This window comes from Natrix helvetica, assembly GCF_964273705.1.
Source record: "Natrix helvetica genome assembly, chromosome: 2".
Taxonomy (NCBI): domain Eukaryota; kingdom Metazoa; phylum Chordata; class Lepidosauria; order Squamata; family Natricidae; genus Natrix; species Natrix helvetica.
In genome coordinates, this window is record NC_138552.1 from 626,340 (window position 1) to 649,442 (window position 23,103).

The window sequence follows — 23,103 nt, forward strand, 5'->3', positions numbered from 1 at the left end:
CCTGTGTGGTATGGGCCAGGCACACCAGAAGACCACAGAGCCGGGATGGCAGCGCAGGGGTTGCCATCCCCATTTTTTACAAAGGATCTGCCCCAGCTCAGCTCCCCTTCTGGCCCTGAAAGTGCTTAGTGGGAGCAGCCTCCAGGACTTGGGGTGGGGGGAGCTTTTCCAGTTATAAGGATAGGGGCCACAGGTGCCTTCTGGCTGCTGCTTGGCGCCACCACAGCTGTTCCCAGGAGGAAGAAGAAGGGAACCAGGAGGAGGAAAGCTAATTGGGGGTGGGGGGGAACTCATTTGTGTGGTGTGTGTGTGTGTGTGCTGCCCCTCGACTGCGGTAGCCACGGGGACTGACAAAGGAGCCTCTCGGAGCCCAGCCAGGGGCCCTTCCAGCCCTGCTTCGGCTTCCAGCTTGCCCGTCTCCTGCTGGCTCCCCTGGGAAGCTAAGCAGGGCCCGGTCCATTGGATGAGGGACAAAGGCCCGGGGCCTCCCTTGGTCGCAGGGAGGTTTTCCCTGCAGCTTCTACGGTCGGCGCCTCCGCGGCCTTCGCGCTCTCCGAGACCCGGGCCGGCAGGAGGGAGGCCAGCAGAGGGAGAACTACAATTCCCAGGATCCCTGGCGGAGCAACCCGGCCACGCCCCTCTCCCCGCCCCGCTGTCATCACGGACCTGCACGTGGAGGAGGCGTGGTCACCGCCGCCGCGCCCGCCCATTGGCCAGCGGTGGCTCGGGGCTCGCCCGGAGAGCCAATGCGCGCGTGGGAGGGCGGGGCCTCGCGGGGCCCGGAAGCTGCTTCGGGGAAGGGGGCGCCGCGCCTGCCGGACCCTCCGTCTCCCTCCCGCAGGAAGCGCCCCGAGGGAGGGCGGCGGCCGGCGCGAAGCAGGTGGAGGAGGAGGAGAGCCCGGCCCGCAGGTAAGGCGTGGGCGCCGCTGCTCCCGGTCTCCCCCGCGGCTCCTCTGGAGGACGGGGCGCCTCCGGCCGGCCATCCCCGCACGGCCACCTCCCGCCCCGCTCCGTCCCCGCTGCCTTCTCCGCCGCCGCTTCTCGGGCCCTGCGGGGCGCCTTGAGGGTTGGGCGGGGGACGCCACAGGGGGGTCAGTAAGGGGAGGGTCAAAGGAAGGGGGGCTCTCGACCCCCAGGGAGGAGGGGCTGCCCCGAGCGCCCGCAAAAGGCCGGCAAGGGTCGGGAGGGGAGGCAGTTCACGGGGGGGGAGAGGGAGGGGGAAGCCCCCCGTTTGTCCTTGCTTTGATGGAGCCCCCTCAGAGACAAAGAAATGGGGAGGGGGGAGGGCGGTGGGGGGCGGCGCAGGAGCTGCCAGTCGTCATGTCCTTGGCCAGGAGGCCTGCTGGAGCCACTCAGAGTGCCAAGGTGCTGCCCTGCCCTAGGCTTACCCTGGAGTGCCAGGCAGGGAGTGGGGAAACCGCTGCCCGCCTGCTCCTCCTCCTCGCCCTGTCCGAGAATTAGGCCTCTGAGTGAGTCAGCGCTGGGGATGGGGTGGGGGGCATCGGTGGCCATGTGGGTACTCTGTTTGGTCTGCCAGGCTTCCCAGGCTGTGTCTCAGGGGCTACAACATTCCCCTGCTGGCCAGTGGGGCGGGGGGGGGGGCAGCTTCTTCTCCAGGGAGACACGCCTGCTTTGCCATGGGGGTCAGCAGGATGGTGGGATTCCAGAACCCCCCATCTGGGAACACCTGGTGCAGGACTGTCACCCATGAGGCTGCTGGGGAAAAAGGCCAAATGGGGGAGGGAACCGGCTTGTTCAAGGTTGTTGAGCAGCCAGCCTCTCCTCCCCCACCCCAAACCTGTCACAGAAGCTTTGGCTCCATCACAGCTGTCCTCCAGCTCCCCCCCCCTTGCCATCCCTTTGATCATCCTTCCAGATGAGCTGGAGGGGGGGGAGGGACCTGGCCTGAATTGGAGGCCTTTTAATTGCAGCCTTGGGGGAGAGACATTCGCTCTGGGGCACAAAGCAAGCAGTGAAATTGTGGGCCTGGTGGGGTTGCAGAAGGGCTTGGAAGCGCCTTTCCCTGGGGGTCCTGGATGTTCCAAAGAGCCTGTGAATTCCTATCCCCCTCCCCCCCCTCCGCCCCCCCTCCAAGTCCTCATTCCCTATGGAGGAAAACGTTGGTGCAGCTTTTCTCCACAAGACTCCCTGGAGTCTGATCTTCTCCTATGCTCCCCATTACCTGGCTGGCCCTGGCACCAGAGCGCACAGACCATCTGGGTGGGCCTATTTGCCTATAGCAGCCTGGAGGAAGCAGGGATAGAAGAGGGCAGTTTGTTATGGGAAATCTGGATTTGCACGTGCGTGCGTGCGCGCACACACACACACACAAACACACACACGAACCTGCGTGTCTGCAGGAGGATTTGAAGGGGTCTGCAGTGTGGCACACAGGCAACAGCTCTGGGTACGGCTTGTCCCTCAGCCAAGTGGGGTATAATTAGCTCGTACAGGCATAGCTGTAACCTCTCCTTCACGTACACCTCCTTTGCAAGGAAGGAAAACGGCTTGGTTACTGTGTCCCCCTGGCCAGGTGGCCTCGGAGCCCCTCCGAAAACTGCCAGTGAACTCTGAGCGGATAGGGAGAGGCAAACAGTTAAGAGCAAAAATTTAAATCAAGCACAACTTGATGTCCTGCACTTCGCAGTTCTTTGTCACTGAAAAGCTGAAGTGGCAGCTCCTAGCCTGGCCCAGTGATTGACAGAGTCCAGGGTCTTTCAGCCTTGGCCACGAAAGGTGGGGGCAGGGACCGGCATGTCTCATAGGTCGGGCAATTTCCCCCCCAAAGGGTGGAAGGAACAAGATGGCAAAGGCGGGCATGAGGAGGGGATAAACGTGTCTTTTGGGGCCAGGGGGGCTTCAGGCCAGGAAGGCTGCAGGGCCGAAGCACAGGGCGAGTTGCTTGGCCTGTTGTGGAGGAAATGAAGCTGATGAAACTTTGCGTACTCTTCCCGGCTGAATTTGCACAATCCTCCGGTTGAAAATGTGGTTGGCCAGTTTGTGGCAAGCAGGTGAATTCGGGGAACCCTGGGTCAGTGGGCGTGCAAGCGGCCTCAGCCCCAGCAGCCGGAGGCGTGGGACCTTCCGGGGGGGGGGGTTTGGGCATTGTCCTCATTCCAAGCTCTGCCTTCAACACCCACAGGCTGAGCTAACTCCCACCCTGACAGTGTGTCTTGGGGGGGGGGGGTGTCTTAAGTGTCCCAGTGGCAAGAACCTGGGGGGACATGGGGGGGGGTCTGCTGTCTTGGTGTCCAAGGGGCTTTCAGATTTCAGGGGGCCCTTCAGCCTGGGGGCATTCCCCTTGCACAAGAGCCCCCTCCCAGCCACTGGGTCCCCCCCAGAAGCCAGCTGTGGATGCTTCCCTCCTTGGGGGGGGGAGGGCCGAGGGGCTGCCTGCAGCTGCCCAAACAAAGGCAGGAGGGCAGCGCAGGGAGGCAGGGGAGGGGGAGTCACCATGGCAACCCTGCTAGCTTGCAAGGACAAAAGCTTGGCAGGATGGCTGTGGGGAGGGGGGCAGCCCCATCACCCGAGGTCACAGGGTTGTGACCACACCGGGCATCCCCCCCAGCTTCCCCAGTTGGGGAGACCCCTCCTCCTTTCCTGGGGCCCAAGTGGGTTAGCTTCTGCGGGGTGGATTGTCTGCTGCCCCCCCACCCTGGCTTGGCTCATGCGCAAGAGCGGCTGGGAGGTGGTAGCTCCCCTATTCTCTGCCCCCCCCCCCCGCCGCGCTTTTGCAGGTAGACGGCGGGGGTTTCAGTAACAAAGCCCCCCCCCCCCCGAGTTCCGTGGAGAAGGATGCTGGGAGGATTTGCGCGCTCTCCGGGCTGCGGAGCATGGGGTCTGTAGTCCGCACCAGGGTCGGGGCTGTGAGGCCAAGGGGCTGAAAGCGCTGATTTCCTTCTGCTCGCCCGGCTCTCGCTCGGGGCCGCCGCCGCCGCCCCCCTCTCCTGCAAAGCAGCGGGGAGGGGGAGGGGGAGGGGGGAGGAAAGAGCAGCGCAGTTGAGCGGGGGGGGGGCTCTGCCACCACCGAGGGAGCGGAGGGGAGGGGAGGCGGGGCGAAGGGCGGTCCGGCGGGGCCGGGCATCGGCGGGGCGGAGACGGGTCGGGGCCGGCAGCCCCGCCCAGGCGGCCCTCCCCGACTCGGTTAGCGGCGACGGCGGCCGGGCGGGCGGCTGCGTGGCCATGAGAGCCAGGTGAGCGGCCGGGCTCTCCCCTGAATTGCCGGGAGGGGGCTCTCCTTCGCCGCCGCCGTGGCCGGTGGGGGAGGGGCCGGCCCAGGTGGGCTGCTTGTCCTGCGGGCGGGGCCCCGGCTTGGCTGCTGGACCGGAGCCTAGTGGGGAGGGGGCAAAGGGCCGGGGGCCTCCCCCTCTCTTGGCGGCTCGCCCAACGTGGCCGGGGTCTGCGCTGGGGAGCTCTCCGGGGGCTGGGACGCCCCCTCCGCAAGGCCCGAAGTCGGTATGCAGTGCAAAGAGGGAGGGGGCGCCTGGGGGGGTGTGGAGCTGCCATCTTCTCCCCTCCTTTTCAATAGCCCGGCATTGTCCCCCCCCCCCTTTTCGCCGGCCTCGGAAGAGCCAGGCAGCAGCGGCGGGATGGCTGGGGGTGGGGCCGTGGGCTGCTCCCCCCCCTGCAGCCTTTACTTTGGGCCCTCCAGAGGGGCAGGACTGGTAGGTTGGGGAGGGGGTTGCTTGGCAACTGCTTTCCCGGGCAGAGTCTGCAGAGGACTAGCGGAAGAGGAGGGGTGCGTGCCCCATGGCCCCCAACCTCTACAGGTGCCGCGGAAGTGATTCGCCCAGCCCTCGCTCCCAACGCCCCCCCCCCCCGGGCGGTTCCTTTGAATAGCTGCCCCTGAGGCAGGTGGGAGGGGAGGGCTCTAAGAGTACCAGCCCCCCCCCAGCAATTCTCCTTGCCCCTCCTTTAGGGACAGTCTAGATGGCAGAGCCCCCTTGCCCCCCCCCCCACTTTGGCCAGGCTTAGCTGAGCTAGCCCTTCCTCTGGCTCTCCAAGGAAGTCTGACCCCCCTTCCTCCCCCAGGCCTGGCCAGCCCTTTCTGCTAGAGTCTCCTCACTCTGCAGGATTCCCACCTGAGTGGGGGGCTGTGAAATCCTCTGTTCTTGGGGTCCGCCTGAGCCTCCTGCCTCTGTGCCCGTCTTCTCCCCAGATGTGCTTCCTGCCCCTTGGTGCCCAGGCCCGGTGGGGGGGGGGGGCTTGTCACACCTCAAGCCCCTCAGTCTGGCTCCCAGAAGTGGGGCCCTCCTGGCACCTCCTGATGCCAGGAGCCAGCGGTTGAGGCCTCAGCAGCTCCCTGCTTGTTCTGGAAGCGCTTTGCAAACCCTTTCCGCCCCCCCCCCCCCGTGGCATTCCTGGTGGCAGCCCAGCTGTAGGTGAGTCAGCTGGCAGGCAGGAGGCAGGGAGGAGGCCCAGCTGGCACAGAAGCCTTGCGTCAGCAGGGGAGCAGGAACCGCCAGCCCTGCCCCCAGACGCTGGGCTGGGCAGAGAGGCCCCGGGTGGAAGCCTTGCCCTTGGTCTGCAGCAGCCAGATGAAGAGAGCTGGGGGGGGGGGGCTATCCCAGCCACGCCACGCCCAGCACTGGGGCCTGGGAGCGGGGAGGGGAGGGGTCTGTTCCCTTGGCCCCAGGAGGCTTTCCCTGCCCACTTAGCCTGGCTGCTGCTCCTGGTGTGGACTGGGCGGCTGACAAAAAGGGCCTGGGGTTTCCCTCCCTCTGTAACTGGAAATGGGGCTGGGGGTGCCCTTCCCTGCTTTCTAGGCCGGGGTGCTGGAGGTGGGCAGGGAGGGGCTGCTTCCTCTGCCGCTGCCCTTTCAGGAACTCCTCCTTGTTTCCAAAGGGAATCTTTTGATCTTTTTTTTTTGAGGGGGGGGGAGCTCACTCCCTGCCCAGTAGGGCTGCTGCTGGACGGCTGATCTTGTGGTACGTTTCCTAGTTGGGGGGGTGGGGGGGCTGATGCCTCTCAGGCAAAGCCAGTTCCTTCTTTCATTTCTTTGGCAGAAGGAAATGAAAGGAGCTGCTGCGATTCATTTATTTTCCTGTGTTGTATTTCATTTATTTCTTAACTTTGCATGCCATCCATCTCGCCACAAGGTGACTCTATCTGCATTCCCCTTGGAGACCTCCTCTGCTGGTTGTGGGCCTCCCGTCGGTTGCATGGAGGCATCCGAGAGGATAAATCTTGTCTCCTTGCTTGACTTCAGGCTGAGCACTGAGTGTCCTGACTTCGGCTCATGTTTGTCAGGGAATGGCTTTCCTTTAAGCGTCCTTTGCCAGTTTGGCTCTTCCGTGCCCCAGTTGCCTCCTGGGGAGGCCTTGGAGGACAGGATCCCCCTGGAGAGCTGAGCCTGGGGGCAGATTCTGATGTTTCCTTGGCAGAGGAATTGCCTGGTTCTGTGGCTGGTGTCCCTACAGATCCTGGCCCCCCTTCTGAGTCAGACCTGTCTGGGCAGCCAAGGCCACGTACGATGTCCACAAGGGCCTGGAGGAGGTCATCCCTGCCTCCTGGGAATGATGGGAGCAGAGAGGAGAAGGGCCGATGGACTTGATGACAGTGGTGATGAGGCACCCTTGGAAGCCTGAAGGACCAGGTTGGGGATCGATCGATGGCCATGGAGAGAATCTATAAGAGTGGAATCCATTTGTTAGCACCTCCGTCTTAATAAACTCCAAATACTTCTTGCCCCGGCAGAAGCATTTTGGATATTTCTGCACTGATAGAGGAGAAAATTTGTAGCTCAGGATTGAATTTCTGTGGCCCCTTTATTGTGTTGTGAAGCCAAGATCTGGGTTTAATTTTTCAGAGAAGCCAAGAGCAGGGAGGTGAAAACAATCATGGCTTCTGGCTGTCCTCTTAAAAGGGAAACAAGGGAAAATTCAAAGTTTGTGTTACTAATTTCTGATGCAAACAAAGCATGCATTTAGCAATTTAGAAGGAGAAGGCTGGAGCAACTGGTTCCCAGTGGCCACTTCCGGTTCGCGTGGGGTATGGCTGTGTGCAGAGAAAAGCAAGCAAGCAAGCATGGAGGCCCCGAAGAACTTGGGTGTGGCCCCCAGAAGTCCCATTGTTTCTGGCTCGAAGCCCATCAGGTCATGAAGAGCTTAATACAATAGCAGAGTTGGAAGGGACCTTGGAGGTCTTCTAGTCCAACCCCCTGCCTAGGCAGGAAACCCTACACCGTTTCAGACAAATGGCTATCCAACATCTTCTTAAAGACTTCCAGTGTTGGGGCATTCACAACTTCTGGAGGCAACTTCTGTTCCACTGGTTAATTGTTCTCACTGTCAGGAAATTTCTCCTCAGTTCTAAGTTGCTTCTCTCCTTGATTAGTTTCCACCCATTGCTTCTTGTTCTACCCTCAGGTGCCTTGGAGAATAGTTTGACTCCCTCTTCTTTGTGGCAACCCCTGAGATATTGGAACAATGCTATCATGTCTCCCCTAGTCCTTCTTTCTCTTAAGCTAAACATACCCAGTTCCTGCAACCGCTCTTCATATGTTTTAGTCTCCAGTCCCCTAATCATCTTTGTTGCTCTTCTCTGCACTCTTTCTAGAGTCTCCACATCTTTTCCACATCGTGGTGACCAAAACTGAATGCAATATTCCGAGTGTGGCCTTACCAAGGCCTTATAAAGTGATATTAACACTTCACGTGATCTGTGTTGGCTTTTTTGGCAGCTGCTGCACACTGCTGGCTCATATTTAAATGGTTGTCCACTAGGACTCCAAGATCCTTTTCACAGTTACTACTACTGAGTATGGTATCACCTATACTGTACCTGTGCATTCCGTTTTTGTTGCCTAAATGTAGAACCTTACTCTTTTCACCATTGAATTTCGTTTTATTAGATAGTGCCCAATGTTCAAGTTTGTCAAGATCCTTCTGTACCTTAAGCCTATCTTCTGGAGTGTTGGCTATTCCTGCCAGCTTGGTGTCATCTGCAAATTTGATGAGTTCCCCATTTATTCCCTCATCCAAATCATTGATGAAGATGTTGAAGAGTCCTGGGCCTAAAACAGAGCCTTGGGGTACTCCACTGCATACTTCCCTCCATGTAGATGCAGTTCCATTGAGGACTACACGTTGAGTGCGGTTGGTCAGCCAGTTACTTGATTATTTTTTCCAGAATCTTTCCTGGTATTCAGGTCAGGCTGATAGGTCTGTAGTTTCCTGGATCTAATTTTTTTCCCTTTTTTGAAGATGGGAACCACATCAGCTCTTTTCCAGTCCTCTGGTAGTTCCCCGGTGTTCCAGGATCTCTGAAAGATATAGTTCAGTGGTTCTGAGATCTCGTCTGCTAGTTCCTTCAGAATCCTGGGGTGTAATCCGTCCGGTCCTGGTGATTTGAACTCGTCTAGGGTAGACAGGTGCTCACTTACCATGTTCTTCCCTATTTCAATTTGTGTTCCTAATCTGATTTTTGTGGTGCTGCTTTTGATAGGTTAGACTGTTTTATCCCTTTGTGTAAAGACAGATGCAAAACATGAGTTAAATACCGTAGTTCTGCTTTCTCCCTGTTGCTTGTCACCTTCTTGCCACTTTCTCCCAGCAATGGACCAATTGTTTCCTTAACTCTTTTCTTGTTTTTAGCTGATGGGCTTCATTTCACTAGGCGGCCATTGATGCTGTGAGATCCTGTAGTTTCTGCTTGGATCTTTGGTGAAGGCATCTCACAGGCCATGGAGGGCATGGTGGACCTCTGCATTCTTTTAGGGGAAAGCAAATGGACATCATCAAAACCTGGATGCCCCCCCCCATTGTGCTAGAAGGAGGCAACTATTAAATATAAAGATTAACAGAATAACAGAGTTGGAGGGGACCTTGGAGGTCTTCTAGCCCAACCCCCTAGCTCAAGCAGGTGATCCTATACCAATTCAGATAAATGGCTGTCCAGTCTCTCCTTAAAGACCTTTAGTATTGGAGCACCCACAACTTCGGGTGGCAAGCAGTTCCACTGATTAATTGTTCTCACTGTCAAGAAATGTCTCCTTAGTTCTGGGTTGCTTCTCTCCTTGATTAGTTTCTATCCATCGCTTCTTGTTCTGACTTCTGGTGTTTTGGAGAATAGGTTGACAACCCCCCCCCCCCCTTCTTTGGGGCAGCCGCTTAGAAAGCTAGAGGTTCATCCTATTGGCTCTATACTTAACTTGAGTTTGCAAAGCATAAAATTTGACCAAATAAAACCAAATTTAGCCCTAATCTGCACTGGAGGCAAGTGGGGTCCCACCCGTCACTCGGAGATTATCGGTGGTCCTTGCTCCCAAGGAAGGATTGTTCCTCCGCATACAGTTGGCCCCCGTTGCTCCTCTTTCACCTGTGTGGCTCCCCCCTCTTGTCCCCAGGGCCTTTGCTACTTCAGAGGGTGCTCTCCACCCCCCACCCCAAATCTCGTCAGGCTCTGAGGCGGCCCTTCTGCTTCTCATGGGCTCAGCTGCTGCAGGGTCAGGCGAGGACATCACCAAGCGACGCTGCTGCAGAGAAGACGCAGCCTGGGTGCCCAGGGTCTGTGGGCACTTGGCAAACCTTGGGGGGGGGGCACTCAGGGGTGCCTGGAGCTGCTTTTCTGTTCCAGCATTCCTGGCTCTGGACTTCCACATCTGTATTCAACCCCTTTGATTTCTTCCTCTGCTTTTTCTTCCCTTGTGCTGCGGAGGTATTTTTGAATTGGGGGTGGGCTACGTAGCTTAGATGGCTGGTTAAGTCTCTGCCGTTCAGTGGGAGGGATTTGGATCGTCTGCGTGGCTCTGGCCACCGTGGGCTGCCCCCCCCCCGAGCAAATGCTTCCCAGGGCCTTGTGCCTCTGCTGAGGAGGGCGCTGCCTCCCTCCCGCCTTGGCTGCCTGCCTGGGAATCGCTGGCCTGGCTCTCCCTGAGCCCGCCTGGAGGGCCCGTGTGTGGGGGCGGCTGTGGGGAGGAGAAGCGTGTTCAGCCTTCCTCTCGCCTGTCATGCGCTCGGGGCCAGCTGAGCACTGCTGGGGTTAAGCGAGGACACGCTCTCATCCCTGGGAGAATCAGGAGGACTAGAAATCCCAGCATGCACTGCTCTGCATCCTTGGAGAGGAGCAGGCTGGGAGGTGTAGTTTCCTGGCTCAGTTGGCCGGTTAGCAGCGGAGTCTGGCTGCCTTTCGGCCGAGAGTGACGCTCTCCTCTAGGCTTGTGGAATAGAAGGCCGATCCGAGGCTTGGAAGGAGGGAGGGGAAGCCCCTACCAGCCGCCTTCCTGCTCTGTTTAGCCCCCCCCCCTCCCCTCCCCCGAGGAAGGACAGGGGCTGCAGGGTGCTCTGCACCACTGGAATGGAAACAAACTCTGCCGGAGCAGATGTTTTCTTGAAGCATAGTAATCCATAACACGTTTGTTAATTTATTCAATTGTTTAATTTAACAATTAAAAATGATTCCTTAACGTTTGGATCTCCCAAGTGGGGGATGTCAGCTCAAAGAGTTTCTTTGCCTCCCTTTGCTTGTTGTGCCTCAGCTTCGCCAGACTGCCGGCCCTCACGGTGGCTGGGGATGATGGGGACTGCCATGACTGAAGGGCACAGGGAAGGGAAGGCCACACCAGGCAGCTTAGTCCCTGTATGGGGGGATCAAGCGGAATTCATCTCTAAACTGCTCCCTGCTTCTTTTTTCTTCAATCCCAGTGGAATTTTTGGATTTCTTTTTCACGCTATTAGAATAAGGCCTGGCATTTGCAAAGGCACCGAGACCTTTCATCCCATTAGCAGACCCAAAAGAAAATTGCATGAATGCTGTACCAGGCATTTCCTATTGGTCAATTCGAAAATAACGTTGCATTTGATTGGTCTCTTTGATGTTGCGCGTCCCTCCTTAGCTGGCCTTGACCTGCTGCCTGGTTGGGGAGGGGGAGGCGGTGTGGGCCAGGGCCAGACGATTGGGCTTGCGTCCAGCAGGTGCACAGCGAGTCTGGTGTGTCTTTTGCCCTTTTAAGGAGCCTGTGAAGCCTCTCTGGGACTGCCAGCCTCGCTGGTCCCTGGTGATCTCTTTCTGGTGGCTTCTCCTTGAGGGGCCTGGGGGAGGCGAGGGGGCTTCGGAAGAGAGGGCTTCATGTCCATTTGCAAGGAGTGCTTCTAAGATTGTTCTGGGCCTCTTACTGTTTTTAGTTAGGCCTGGCCCACAAAAATGGCAGCAAATTAATTCCTGTGCAAAAAAATGCTCAAAGACCCACAGAGGGCTGATCCTCTGGGATCAGGGATCTGGTGCTTCTGAGAAGGGACCTTGGAGGTCTTCTAGCAGGAAACTCTACACCATTCCTGACAAGTGGCTGCCCCAGTCTCTTTTTGAAAACCTCCAGTGTTGGAGCATTCACGACGTCTGGAGATTCACAGTTCCACTGGTCAATTGTCCTCGCTGTCATGAAATTTCTCCTTAGTTCCAGGTTGCTCCTCTCGTAGATTCCTTCCCACCCGCTGCTTCCTGTCCTGCCTTGAGAAAAGGCTGAGCTCCTCCTGTCTGCGGCAGCCCCTCCAATATTGGAAGATTGCTGTCATTAACACACACAGCCTGTTTTTCTTTTCATTTGACCAGACTTCCCCAATTCCTGCAATCGTATTCCTCGCAACGGGAAGTTTGAGGAAGCTGCAGGGGCTTCCTGGATTGGTGGGGGGGGGGGGAGGGAATGCACTGCATCTCTTTCCTCTGTGTAGCCCCGGAGGGCGTGGAGGTTGGTGGCTGCATGGCCTCATCCTGCTGTTATCAAAGGGCAGCAGCTTGGGGAGGGCACCCCTCTGCACGGGTGGTGGTGGTGGTGGTGGTGGAGGAGATGTGGGCATCTTGTTATTTTGCAGTTCAGGGGGCAGCGTTTTGCCAGGTGGCCTGTTGGCCCTTTAGGGTCACGGTCAGCCATCGGTCTTGCCTGCCTGCCTTCTGGGGCCCCTGGTTCTTGGTCAGCTTCATTCTTGGTCCTTTCAGGGAGCTGCCTGCCTCCCCCCCGCCCCCGCCCCCATTCATCTGAGGGTCTTTGTTCCTGCCTGAGCCCCTTTTCCTGGGAGACCTTGCGCCTGGCATCTGTTGCCCCCTCTCCTTTTGCACAATCTGTGGGCAGAAGCTGGAGTTTCTTCTTTGAGCAGCAGCTCAGCTTTCGCTCCCTCCTTGGGCCCCTCAGGCGGTTCTCCCCTCCCACCCCCTGAGAGGGTCTCCTGGCAGCAGCCCAGCCCTCTTCGCCAGGCCCTGGCGCTCTCTGCCCTTCCTTTGCTCTTAGCTGCCCGGCTCCTTTTCTGGCTGGCACCGAGTGGGAGAACTCACCACGGGCATCTGGCCTCCGGACCAGTCGCTTAGAGATCATTCCAGACGGGATAACTCAGTGCCACAAATGTCACCCGCCACTATTTCTTTGACCTTATTTTCACTGGCCAAGATGGAAATAATGTCGAGGAAACGGATGGGTAGCGTGGATGGCTTTCTCCCGCGTGGGATGGTCCCTGAGGCGAGTTCTCCATCTGGCAATGTGGGCAATCGTCCAGTAGGCAGCCCAGCAGAGAGACAGTTGAAGACAAAGCCCCTCGACTGGCGCTGCGGCTGCCGCACTGATCCTCCGTCGGTTGAGAACTGACACCTAAGTCCAGGTTGCCACCTTGGCTGCTCTGTGCAGGGTCTGGCGAGGGGGAGGGGGCGTGGTGGTGATGAAGGCCCAGCTCTGGGCTCCCTTCCCTGCCCCCAGCTCAGCCAGGGTCATGGCAGTGGGGTCCTTGGAAGAAGCAGGGCTGGAGGAGGAGGAGGCGCAGGGGGCCTGGGGGGGGCAGTGTCCCTCTTCCTGCTGTGGGGCGGCCGCCTCCCCTTGAGCATCTGGAGTCCAAGGGACCTTGGAAACTGCCCTCCAAGGGACCTTGGAAACAAAGCCCCTGCCCCTCCCTCCCTCCTCCCAGCTTTGGCCTCCCCTGCCTGCCCCCCACCTCCCCCCCCCATTCTCTTGTGGCCTGGCTGATTTACATACTGGGCTGCCATTGGCTGGCTCTGCCCAGGGGAGGTGCAGGAGGTCGGGCGTCATGGTGACCTGGGCTGAATGGGGAAGGTAAAACCTGGAGCAGCCTCTCCGGTGGTCTTCTCCTCCCCTGAGTCCTGACCTTGGAATTGCACCGGCAGCTGGCCTAGGTAACCTTTTGGAGGGGGACAGGGGGAGTCAGGCAGGCTCTTGCCTGGGGCAAAGACCCCCGGGGGCAAGAGCCCCTGTGCTGGAAGCCATCGAGACCTCCGGGAGGGAAGATGCTGAGACCCCTGCCAGCGACTCTTGTTGCCCTATGGCTCCCCTTTTGGAAAACTGGCCGGCACTGATGATGGTTTGCTTGTGGTCCCCCAAGTTGGCCTAGAGCAGGGTTGTCAAGGTTGAGATTTGTGGACTTCAACTCCCAGAATGCCTCAGCCTGGCCACACTCAGCATAGCTGCCTGAGGCATTCTGGGAGTTGAAGTCCACAAGTCTTAAAGTGGCCAAGTTTGGAGACCCCTGTTCTGGAACAGCGCCCCCCCTTTCCAGGCTCAGGTGGGGCTTCCTGTGCCCCCTCCCCAGCGACAGGCCATCTGGCAGCCTCTCTTGTGGGAAGTCGGCTCCTGGCTGGTGCAGCTGGCTGCCAGTCTATGCCCATGCCCATGCCCATGCCGGCTCTCCTTCCTCTTGCCGGGACTCCGTCCTTGCTGGGATGATAAGCGGGGTGGGGGGTGGGGGTGGGGGTGGGGAGAGGGGGCCATTGAGATCCGGGCCTCTCCAAACTTGGCAACTTTGGATTTCTGGACTTCCAGAACTCCCCAACCGGCCACGTTGAAGTTGGGAAGCCCCCGAGGCAGCTCAGACCTCTTGAGCAATTCGGATGTTTCCCAGGTGAAGCGCGAGCCACCATGTTACATATGATGCGTGTCCCCCCCCCACCGAAGAAATCCTTTGTTGCTGAAGCCACAGGTGGATTTCCGTGGACACCTTTGTGGATTGACCAGGGAATCCTCTTCTCCTTTGAAAGGTCCCTGGTCTCCCCCTCCAGAGACCCCCCTCCCCTCCTCCCCCTCCTCCCTTATGTGCCGGGAGGGTTCTCTGGCCTCCACACCTGGCCCCTCCCTCCTGATGGGGCTACAGCCAGCCTTTCGCTCCTCTGTCTCCCCAGGGCTGCTGCCCAGTTGCTCCGTTGGCCTGAGGGGACGTTGTGGCGATCTGCACACAGAACCGAGCCGGAGCCCGTGATGGTGGGAGCTATCCCCCGGCAGCCGCGCCGCTTCTGGGGAGTGCCGGGGTGGCAGGTGTCCCCTGCCAGCTTCTCCAGTCACCGTCGGCTGCTGCAGCAGGAGAACAAGCCAGCCAGGGGACGGGACGCAGTGCAGTGGGGTGAGTGGACAACTTCGGAGGAGGAAACTCTTGAGTGGTGCTGTGGACCTTGCAATGGGGCTGGAGGGTCAGGAGGACCCACACACACACCGGGTTTAATAATAATAATAATAATAATAATAAATATTTATTTCTTAGCCGCACCCTCTCCCGAAGGACTCGGGGCGGCGTACAACAAAACATAGGAAATAAATATATAGAAAAACATACATATAACAAAAACGTATACCAAGACATATACATATACAAGGAGGAGGTGAGCTGATGAATAAAAAAGACAATTAAAAACACAATGTTTAAAAACCCCTAAAATAATTAAATACAATTAAAATACCCCAAATAAAAAACCCGTCAGGAGCGATATAGTTGGATCAAAGTTGAGCCAGGCCAGCTACTTGAAATAGGTGGGTCTTGAGCTTTACACGAAAGGAGCGGAGGTCAGAGGTATTCCTAATATCCGGGGGGAGGTCATTCCAAAGGGCTGGGCCCGCCACAGAGAAGGCTCTACTCCTAGGCGCCGCCCCCCGGCACTGCCTGGTGGACGGCACCTGGAGGAGACCCTCTCTGTGCGAGCGGATTGGTCGCAGGGATGTATGGGGCAGAATACGATCCCGCAGGTAACTAGGTCCTGAGCCATGGAGCGCTTTGAAGATCGTTATCAAAACCTTGAAACGCACCCGATAGACCACAGGAAGCCAGTGCAGCTCGCGCAGGAACGGTGTCACATGGGAGTACCTAGTACTCCCCATAATTACCCACGCGGCTGCGTTCTGGACCAACTGTAGCCTCCGGGTGCATTTCAAGGGAAGCCCCATGTAGAGAGCGTTACAGTAGTCCAAGCGAGACATCACCAGCGCATGAGTGACCGTGCGTAAGGCGTCCCGGTCCAGTAGGGGGCGCAATTGGCGCACCAGGCGAACCTGGTGGAACGCCCCCCTTGCCACGGCTGTCACATGGTCATCCATGGACAGCCGGGCATCCAGGAGGACGCCCAAATTGCGCGCCCGCTCCACGGGGGCGAGTTGGATGCCCCCGATGGCCAGTGATGGAATTAATTGGCTGAACCGGGGAGCTGGTACCCACAGCCACTCCGTCTTGGAGGGGCTGAGCTTGAGTCGGTTGTCATCCATCCAGACCCGTACAGCTTCCACACACCGGGACATCACTTCAGTTTGGCTCCTAGGGGCACAGCGGCCTGCAGCTGAGGGAGGCTGCCTGGAGGAGAAATCACTGGGGCTGCCCCTTGGAGGGCAATGTGGGTGGGTGGGGGTCCTGCTTGTGGCCTGGAGAAGCTCCCTTGGGGGAAGGGGATTGCTCAACCCTGCCTGCTCTCTCCTTTCAGATGTGGCTGTGCAGCCCACTTCCTAGCAGGGGACTCGGCCGGACGCCCTGACCACGCGGCACTTTAGCGCCTCTCCTGCCCCTCAGCCCCATGAGGCACCTCAGTGCTGAGCCCGGACTCCCCCGCGAGCAGAGCACAGGCCTGAGCCAGGAGCAGCAGCAGGAAGAGGAGGAGGAGGAGGAGGAGGAAGAGAAGCAGCAGCAACAGCCCTGGAAGCATCATGGCCTCCAGATGGGCTGCAGTCCGCCAGGGCTGGGCAGCCAGAAGGTCTACCAGGTCTCCATCTTCTCTCCCCGGGGCAGCGGCTCTGCCCTCCTGCAGCAAAGGGGCCCCCGACGGCAGCCCATCAAGCGGGCCTGTCCGGAGCCCCGGTGGATGGCCGAGGGCGGCGAGTGGGATGCCAAGAGGGGCCACTGGGGGATGGAGGAGGAGGAGGAGGAGGAGGAGGAGGCGGCCATTGAGGATGGGCTCTTGGTGGACGGGCTGGCCCTGGGGGGCGCTGCCCAGCACTTCTCCCACAGTGGCCTGCGGGTTGTAGAGCACCGGCAGGAGGTCAGTCCCGGCCAGCGCGGAGGCCGGGAGCCCACAGATGCTGAGGGCCGGGGGGCGGCCCTGCTGGCGCCTGGCAGGCTTTGCGCCACTTTGCACACGAGAGACTCGGCCCCCGTCTTGTGGGGGGAGCAGCCCACCATGGACTCCAGGCCAGAAGAGAACGGGGCCCCCCGTTTCCCCCACAATCACGATTTGCACAGCCCTGCACCCCCGTCCCCCCCGCCAGGGCAGCTGCTCCAGGAGGCCCAGGCGCCCAACACTCCACTGGAGGCCCCAAGCCTCAGCGCCAACGGGCTCTGCTCGGCCGAGAAGACGCCCTGCTCCAGCGGCCAGCTCTCAGGAGGCGGCCCTGCCAGCTGCCCAGCCAAGAGGAAGCTGCTGCCCTCGGTTGAAGGGAGGGCAGCCGCCGGCCTGGAGGAAGAGAGCCTTCTACCAGCACGCAAAAAGAGGGCCCTGCATTCTCCCACCGTGCCAGCCTCCTGCCGCAGCACTGATGCCAAGGGCGCCCCCTTCTGGAACCATCTGCTTCCCGCAGCCAAGGTGAGGAATTGGGGCTGGAAAGGGCCCACAGTAGGTCTGTCCCCCAAAGAGGACTGGGGTGGGGAGCTTGGCAGAGTCCTGAGCTCTGGCACCCCCTGTGGTCCTGCAGAGGAGCCTCACTCAGAGCTGAAAAGGGCCGTCCGACTCCTGGCACCCAGCAGCTGTAAGCGGCAGAAGCCCCTGGGCTTTCCCAGCCTGCTAGATCAGTGGTCCCCAACCTTTCCGCTTGGAAGAACCAGCGGGGGGTGGGGGGGTGGGGGCAGAGGGGTGGGGGCAGAGGGGAGGGTTCCGTGCCAGGGGCAAGCCCCCACATGAGCTCCTCCAGTGATGGGTGCACGTGTGTTGTTTGTGCAAACAGGGCTGCATGTGGGAGGACTCGTGTGCTTGTTATCTCCATTGCACCCTGCCCCTCTGCCCCTTCTCCCCCTCTACGTGGGCTGAATCCCTGGGTCCTCTCCTGAGTGGGGCAGACGTTCCGTTTCCCCTGAGATGCCGGAGGAGGCCTGGCCGCCTCTTTCCACATCTACTGCATTTCTACCCCACTGCAATCTAATTGGCTGCTGACAGATACACACCTGTGCAATTAAAAAGTGTGAATTAAAAAACAGGAGCTTTAAAGTATAGTAGAAAAAAAACTAACGGGAGGGCTCTGTTTTAAATTAGGGAGAGAGAGAGAGAGAGAGACAACTGCACTGGTGGAGTTAGGGGAGGACTGGCACTGCCACCCAGTGGGCATCTTCTCTCCTTGGCCTCTCTCGCCTCCTCTCGGTGGGGCCCCCCGACCGCTCTTCCCAGGACAATCCCGGCTGGAGAATGTGGCCCTGAAGATGACGGGGGCCAGAGACGGCTTTAGAGGCTCAGAGCAGCCAGAAGCTGCCCGGCAGCTGCCCTCCCGTCCCTGGGTGTCACCAGTGCTCAGGTTACGGCATGCCCAGTTTGGGTGACCTGGGCCAAAAGAGGATGCCCCAGAATAGCCTGCGTAGGGGCAGGAGTGGCAGAGCCTGAGGACAGAGTGAAAAGAGGGATCCGCCCAGCATCCCTCCGTAGCCACAAGCGGGCTGAGCCCAACCGCCCCTGAATCCCATGGACCCTTAGCTCACCCCGACTCTTCCTTGGGGAGATTCCTATGCAGGGGCTTTAGCAATACATCCGTTCAAGCCTCTGTGTTTGGGCCTGGTCTTTGGAGCCTGACAAGCAAGCAGCCAAGGCCGCAGTGGGGGCTCTGTTACAAAGAGACCCCCGAGTTCAGGTTCCCACTCAGGCAGGCTGGAGGGGCCGCGTTCCGAAGCCCCTTCCTGTTCTCCGGGCCTTCCTGGTCCCCCTCCTGAGCCAGCCCTGCTGTGGGAACAGCAGGAGTTCCAGATGTCCCAAAGACCTTAATAATAATAATAATAATATTTAATGCTTCTAGACCGCCCCCTCTCCCGCAAGGGACTACCTTGGGGTGGGGTAGTTGCTCCTGGGGAAGGTAACTCAGCATTTCTCCACCTGGACTGATTGAAAATGTGTGGAGCAACCCACAGGTGGGCCAGGGAATTCAAGAACCTTCCAGGGGCTGAGAGATGCTGGCTTAACTGAACTGGCCTTCCATCAGGCTTCTAGGCGGCAGTGGCTGCTGGGAGGCTGGGGGGCTGGCCTGCCTTCTGCTGAAAAGCAGCCTCCCTCCTAGGGCTTGACTGGCTTCCAAGGGGTGGCCTGGGTGGAATCCTGGGGGGGGGGGGGGCTGGGGCTTCTGCCTCGCCTCTAAACAGGGCCCTGGAGCTGGAAGTGCCCGGCTGCTCCCAGGAGGAGAGCAATTGGCTCCAGAGGGGGTCCTGGATTGGAGGCTGGGGGCTTGTGTGGAGTTGCGGGAACTGATCTCCCCTTTCGGTCTCCTTGGTGCAGGGCTCAGCAAGCGGCAGGACTGGGGCGTCTCCATTGAAAACGGGGCTGCACCTCAAACCGTGAGTTCCCCTCTCCCCCCTTTTGATAACGGGAGCCCACGGCAGCCTCCAAACCCTGCCGCCAGGTGGGACGGCCATGGGACCTGTCCATGGAGCTCCCCAAGGCTACCCATGTGGCCGAGTCCCAGGCCATCTCTCCCTCCAGCACCCCACACCCAGCAGGGGTCAAGGAGGAGGCCCCCAAGGAGTGAAACTTCCTTCGGCCCCAAGCAGGAGGAGGCAGCTGCGCAGCAGTCCCGGAAAGGCTCTCGTGGGCAGGCGGCCCACCACCACCTCCACCAGCCATGCCCTTCTGGGGAATTTTGAGGTAACCGTGGGGCTGGGGAGGCCATTAATGTCCCGTCCCCCCCGGAAGGCGAAACTGTGGGGTGGCTGCCTCCTTTCTCCTGGGGGGCTGAGCTGAGAAAGGCTTGGTCCTCACTGGGACATGAGGGGGCGTGTCCTGCTCAGGCTCCCCTCTCCTGAAAATGCCCCCCTCCCTCCTGGCAGGAGTCGGTGCTGAAGGGGCGTTTCCCGCCCTCTGGACGGATCGAAGGCTTCACCGCAGAGATCGGGGCCAGCGGATCTTACTGCCCGCAGCACGCCACGCTGCCTGTGGAGGTCACCTACTTCGACATAGCTGAGCACAATGCCCCCTCCCCGTTTCTGGTGAGGGGCTGCAGGGGAGGGTGGGAGGACGTGAGCAGGCAGGCAGGCAGCTGGCAGTGGCCTCTCCTGCCCTCCTTCCCGGATTTGGGGGGGGGGGTCTGTGCTGGGGGCTGGCCTAGGAAAGCCACTCTGCTGTAGGAGCACCCAGCTCAAGGGGGCTTCCTCCCAGCCCCCCCCCCCAGCAAGGGGCTCCCCAAATGAATTTCACCTGGCAACCGCCCACGCCCCCCCCCCTTTCCTAACGTTCTGGTGCTACCTTTGTGCCACAGGGAGTCATTGACTTGGAAGCCTTGGGAAAGAAGGGGTACAGCATCCCCAGAACGGGCACCATCCAAGTGGTGAGTGGCAGCGGGAGGAAAGGGGGGGGGCTGTGACATGTGGGGAGCAGCCTGGGGGCTGGAGACAGCCTGGCTTTCTTCCTCTTCCTCCTCCTCCCCCTCTCCCTCGTCTCCTGCCCCAGAGCAGAGAGAGTGGGGGGGGGGACAGAAGGCATGGCAGGGGGAGACTGGGCGAATAGCCCCACCCTTGACCTTCCTGTGTCTGCAGTGCCCGCCAGCAGCTTCTGCCTTCCCCTCCCTCCCTCCCTCCCTCCTTCCCTCCCTTCCCGTTTCAGACCTTATTCAACCCCAATAAGACAGTGGTCAAGATGTTCCTGGTGACCTATGACTTCCATGACATGCCTGCCAACCACCTCACCTTCCTGCGCCATCGCATCTTCCTGGTGCCAGTGGGCGAAGGGGAGGCCCCCGGCACGGACCTTGCAGGGCAGCCCAAGCGCATCCTCTGCTACCTGATGCACCTGAGGTGATGGCAGGGGGCCTGGGGGGGAGGGGCACAGGAGGGAGCAGGGCCTGAACCTCATGGCCAGCCGGCTGCCCGACAGCACTCCCGGCCCCCACCTGGGGCAGAATGCTGGCAAATGCAGCCTGTCTTGTTAGTTGCTCAGGAAGGGGGAGGGAGGGGTTGGTGGACCCCATCGCAGCTGGCCACCAAGAAAACAGCCCAAACCCCCTCCCAGATTTGGGCTGGAGTAGGGGGAGGCAGAGGAGAGGGCCCAATTTAGCGCTCTGTCCGCACCTCTTCTGGGTTGCTGTGGCTGCCTTTCAGGCACTGGGTTCAAACACCAGCAGGAGCCAACCTACTTTTGCACCGCAGTTCACTTGCTTCGGAGGTGCTTTAGCACCGTTTTGGAACAAGCGGCTAGGAGTCGTTGGATAGGAGATGGGCAACAAATGAAATTTCATAAATAAACAAGTAAATAACTAAATAAAGTTAGCCTGAACCATGCTTGTTGAGCTCAGGTTCTGTGGCTTCCCAGGCGAGGGGTGGGGTGGGGGGTGGGGGGCTTCCCTGTGGAGGGATCAGTGCAGAGACCTGGTTGGTAAAGGGCAGAAGTCCAGTCTGGGAAAAGGGGGATCTCCCGCTGACCAGAGCAGAGGGGCCCAAAGAGGAGGGGACATGCCACCCCTTGGCTCAACCTGCTCTGTTTTTTTCCCTTCTGAGTCCAGCCAATCGTGCTATATCCAGTAGACCAGGATGAATGGCTCAGAATGACAAGCCTCTTTTTAGGGCCTCGTCCCTTTTTATTTGTCTCTGCGCCACGAACAGGGGATGGGGGAATAGTTGTTTCCTTTGTGTGTGGTTGTGAGTTTCCCTCACTGGGGGTCTTTAGGCAGCAACCGGATAGGGATAGGGGAATCTGGCCCTTGGCAGCTCTTCTCTCCCTGCTTGGGAAGGCCTGGGGGCCCTTGAGAATTGACCCTTACATACAGGTGGTCCTTCACTTATGACCACAACTGAAGAGCCAAAAACCTCTTGCGGAGACCGTCGTCCAGTGAATTTTGCCCTGTTCTATGCCCTTTCTTGCCAAAGTTGTTAAGTGATTCACTGCCATTGTTTAGGTACTGTCGTTAAGTGAATCTCGCTTCCACATTGACTTTGCTTGTCAGAAGGTCACCAAAGCGAATCACGTGATCTGGGACACTGCAATGGTCATAAAGTCAGTTGCCAAGTGCCTGGATTTCGATCACGTGACCCTGGGGATGCCGCAATGGTCATATGTGTGAAAAAAGTCACTTTTCTCAGTACAACTTTGAATGGTCACTAGATGAACTGTTGTAAGTTGAGGACTGTACGGAGAATTGTGCTGGCTGCTCCCCCTTCCCCCTAATTGCAGGCAAAGGTGCCTTGGTTCCTACACAGCCCCCCCCGCCCCCCAGAGCAGCAGCCTTTGATCCTTCCCCCCCCCCCCCAGGCCCCCTGTGAAGAGCCTCCTGCTTCCTTTCCCAGGTTCCACAGTTCGAAGTCAGGGAAGATCTACCTGCACGACAACATCCGGCTGCTCTTCTCGCGCAAGTCGATTGAGATGGACTCTGGGATCCCTTACGAGCTGAAGTCCTTCACGGAACTGCCACGCAACCCCTGCTATTCCCCCCGAGCTTGAAGGAGGGAGCGGGAGAGCAGCCCTTGGCCCAAGCTGAGGAGGGGCAGGGGGCTGCAGATGCTTCCGTGCAGCAGCCGGTCGCCACTCTGGAGCAGGGAGAGCCATGCCTGGCCCAGAGCTGCGTTTTACTCACTGGATCCAGCCCAGCCAGGATCACAAATGCAGCACATCTCAACCTCTCTTTTGGTGGCTGGTACAATTCTGTGCGGGAGGCTGGGGAGAAGGGGAAGGAGGAGGAGGAGGAGGAGGGGACAGGTGTTGTCGTGGGGGATGGGCTCCTGCTGGCTCTGGTGGGCAGGCAGGGTGCATAGGTGTTTGGGCCATTCAGAGGCATGTACAGAACCGGGAATTGGCCTTTTCCTCCAGGGACCTTGTGGGGGAGGGGCTCTTTTTAGGGATCAAGCTGGGTCACCCACAGGAGAGGCTTTGGAGCCCATCCAAGCTAGCATAGCAGAAGGGAGCTGAAGGCAGCACTGCAGGGGAACAGATCAAGCATAACTGCTCCCCTTCCCCAGGAAGCCATGAAAGCTGTAACTCTCCCAGGAGACGGTATCTTTCCTCCTGGCTGCTGCTCTAGGCTCCCTTCTCCTCCTCCTCTTCCTCCCCTGGACTAGCCGTACAAGACCAGGCCGTAGGGTCACCTGGGGAGGCCTCTCATCCCCAGCTCTGGTCCACACACTGTGTGTGTGTGTGTGTGTGACCAAAAGAGAATTCAGTTGGTCTTTGGAGGTATGAGGCAGGGTTTGCGAATCAGTGTAAGTTTTTGCTTTGTCTGTGACCTGAACTATCACCACCCTTGGGTCCTTCTGCTGAGGGCACCAATCTGAGGGCTGGAGATGGTAAGGCACGAGGAGCTGTTTGAGGGGTCCATGGATAGCTTTGAGTCTTTCTGTTTGAGATGCACCAGTTTAGAAGAGAGGAAGCCTTGCTGTGAAGCCGGGGCCTTTTTGGGGGGGCAGTTCTCCCTGTCCCCACCCAAGCATTCTTTTTCCCTGGTATTATTTTGATTTGGGTCGCATCTCCTACATTGTTCTCTCAAGAGGGAGCAGGTGTGATGAAAGGGGCTACAATTACAGAGACTTGAAAATATTTATATTTAAAAGGAACGAGGGACAGGCAGAAATGTATGGAATACTTTCTCCCTTCTCTTTCCTCTTTTTTTGGAACAGAAAAAAAAATCTATAAATGTGTGTTTGGAAAAGGTGTCTGTCTGCCTTGATATTTTCAAGAGGGTCTGACCCCACTGAATGGGGAAGGGGGCCTGACATGAGGCAGTTGAGCAGGTTGGGGCTGTTGGGTGACCTGAAT

General features: G+C 58.9%; 1 protein-coding gene across 3 annotated transcripts; it reads left to right on the forward strand.

The window, feature by feature from the left end:
* Nucleotides 1-778: 778 nt before the first annotated feature.
* On the forward strand, nt 779-22,996 carry ATOSB (atos homolog B). 3 transcript variants are annotated; one of them, XM_081940169.1, is made up of 9 exons: nt 779-909; nt 14,110-14,327; nt 15,670-16,761; nt 18,646-18,704; nt 18,915-19,011; nt 19,194-19,352; nt 19,622-19,690; nt 19,966-20,156; nt 21,642-22,996. In XM_081940169.1, exons 3-9 carry the CDS (start codon nt 15,760-15,762, stop codon nt 21,793-21,795), a joined length of 1,731 nt encoding a protein of 576 aa, XP_081796295.1. In that variant the 5' UTR covers nt 779-909; nt 14,110-14,327; nt 15,670-15,759; the 3' UTR covers nt 21,796-22,996. The 3 variants fall into 3 exon arrangements, with proteins under 3 accessions (XP_081796295.1, XP_081796297.1, XP_081796296.1); XM_081940171.1 differs by having other exon boundaries at nt 18,918-19,011; XM_081940170.1 differs by lacking the exon at nt 779-909 and adding an exon at nt 4,071-4,193.
* The last annotated feature ends 107 nt before the right edge of the window (nt 22,997-23,103 follow it).

Bases quoted from the DNA above. Each gene is read 5' to 3' on its own strand.
- ATOSB (XM_081940169.1), top strand. From the start codon at position 15,760: ATGAGGCACCTCAGTGCTGAGCCCGGACTCCCCCGCGAGCAGAGCACA. The intron at 16,762-18,645 runs GTGAGGAATTGG...TCCTTGGTGCAG, and splicing joins ATCTGCTTCCCGCAGCCAAG to GGCTCAGCAAGCGGCAGGAC. The intron at 19,353-19,621 runs GTGAGGGGCTGC...TTTGTGCCACAG, and splicing joins ATGCCCCCTCCCCGTTTCTG to GGAGTCATTGACTTGGAAGC.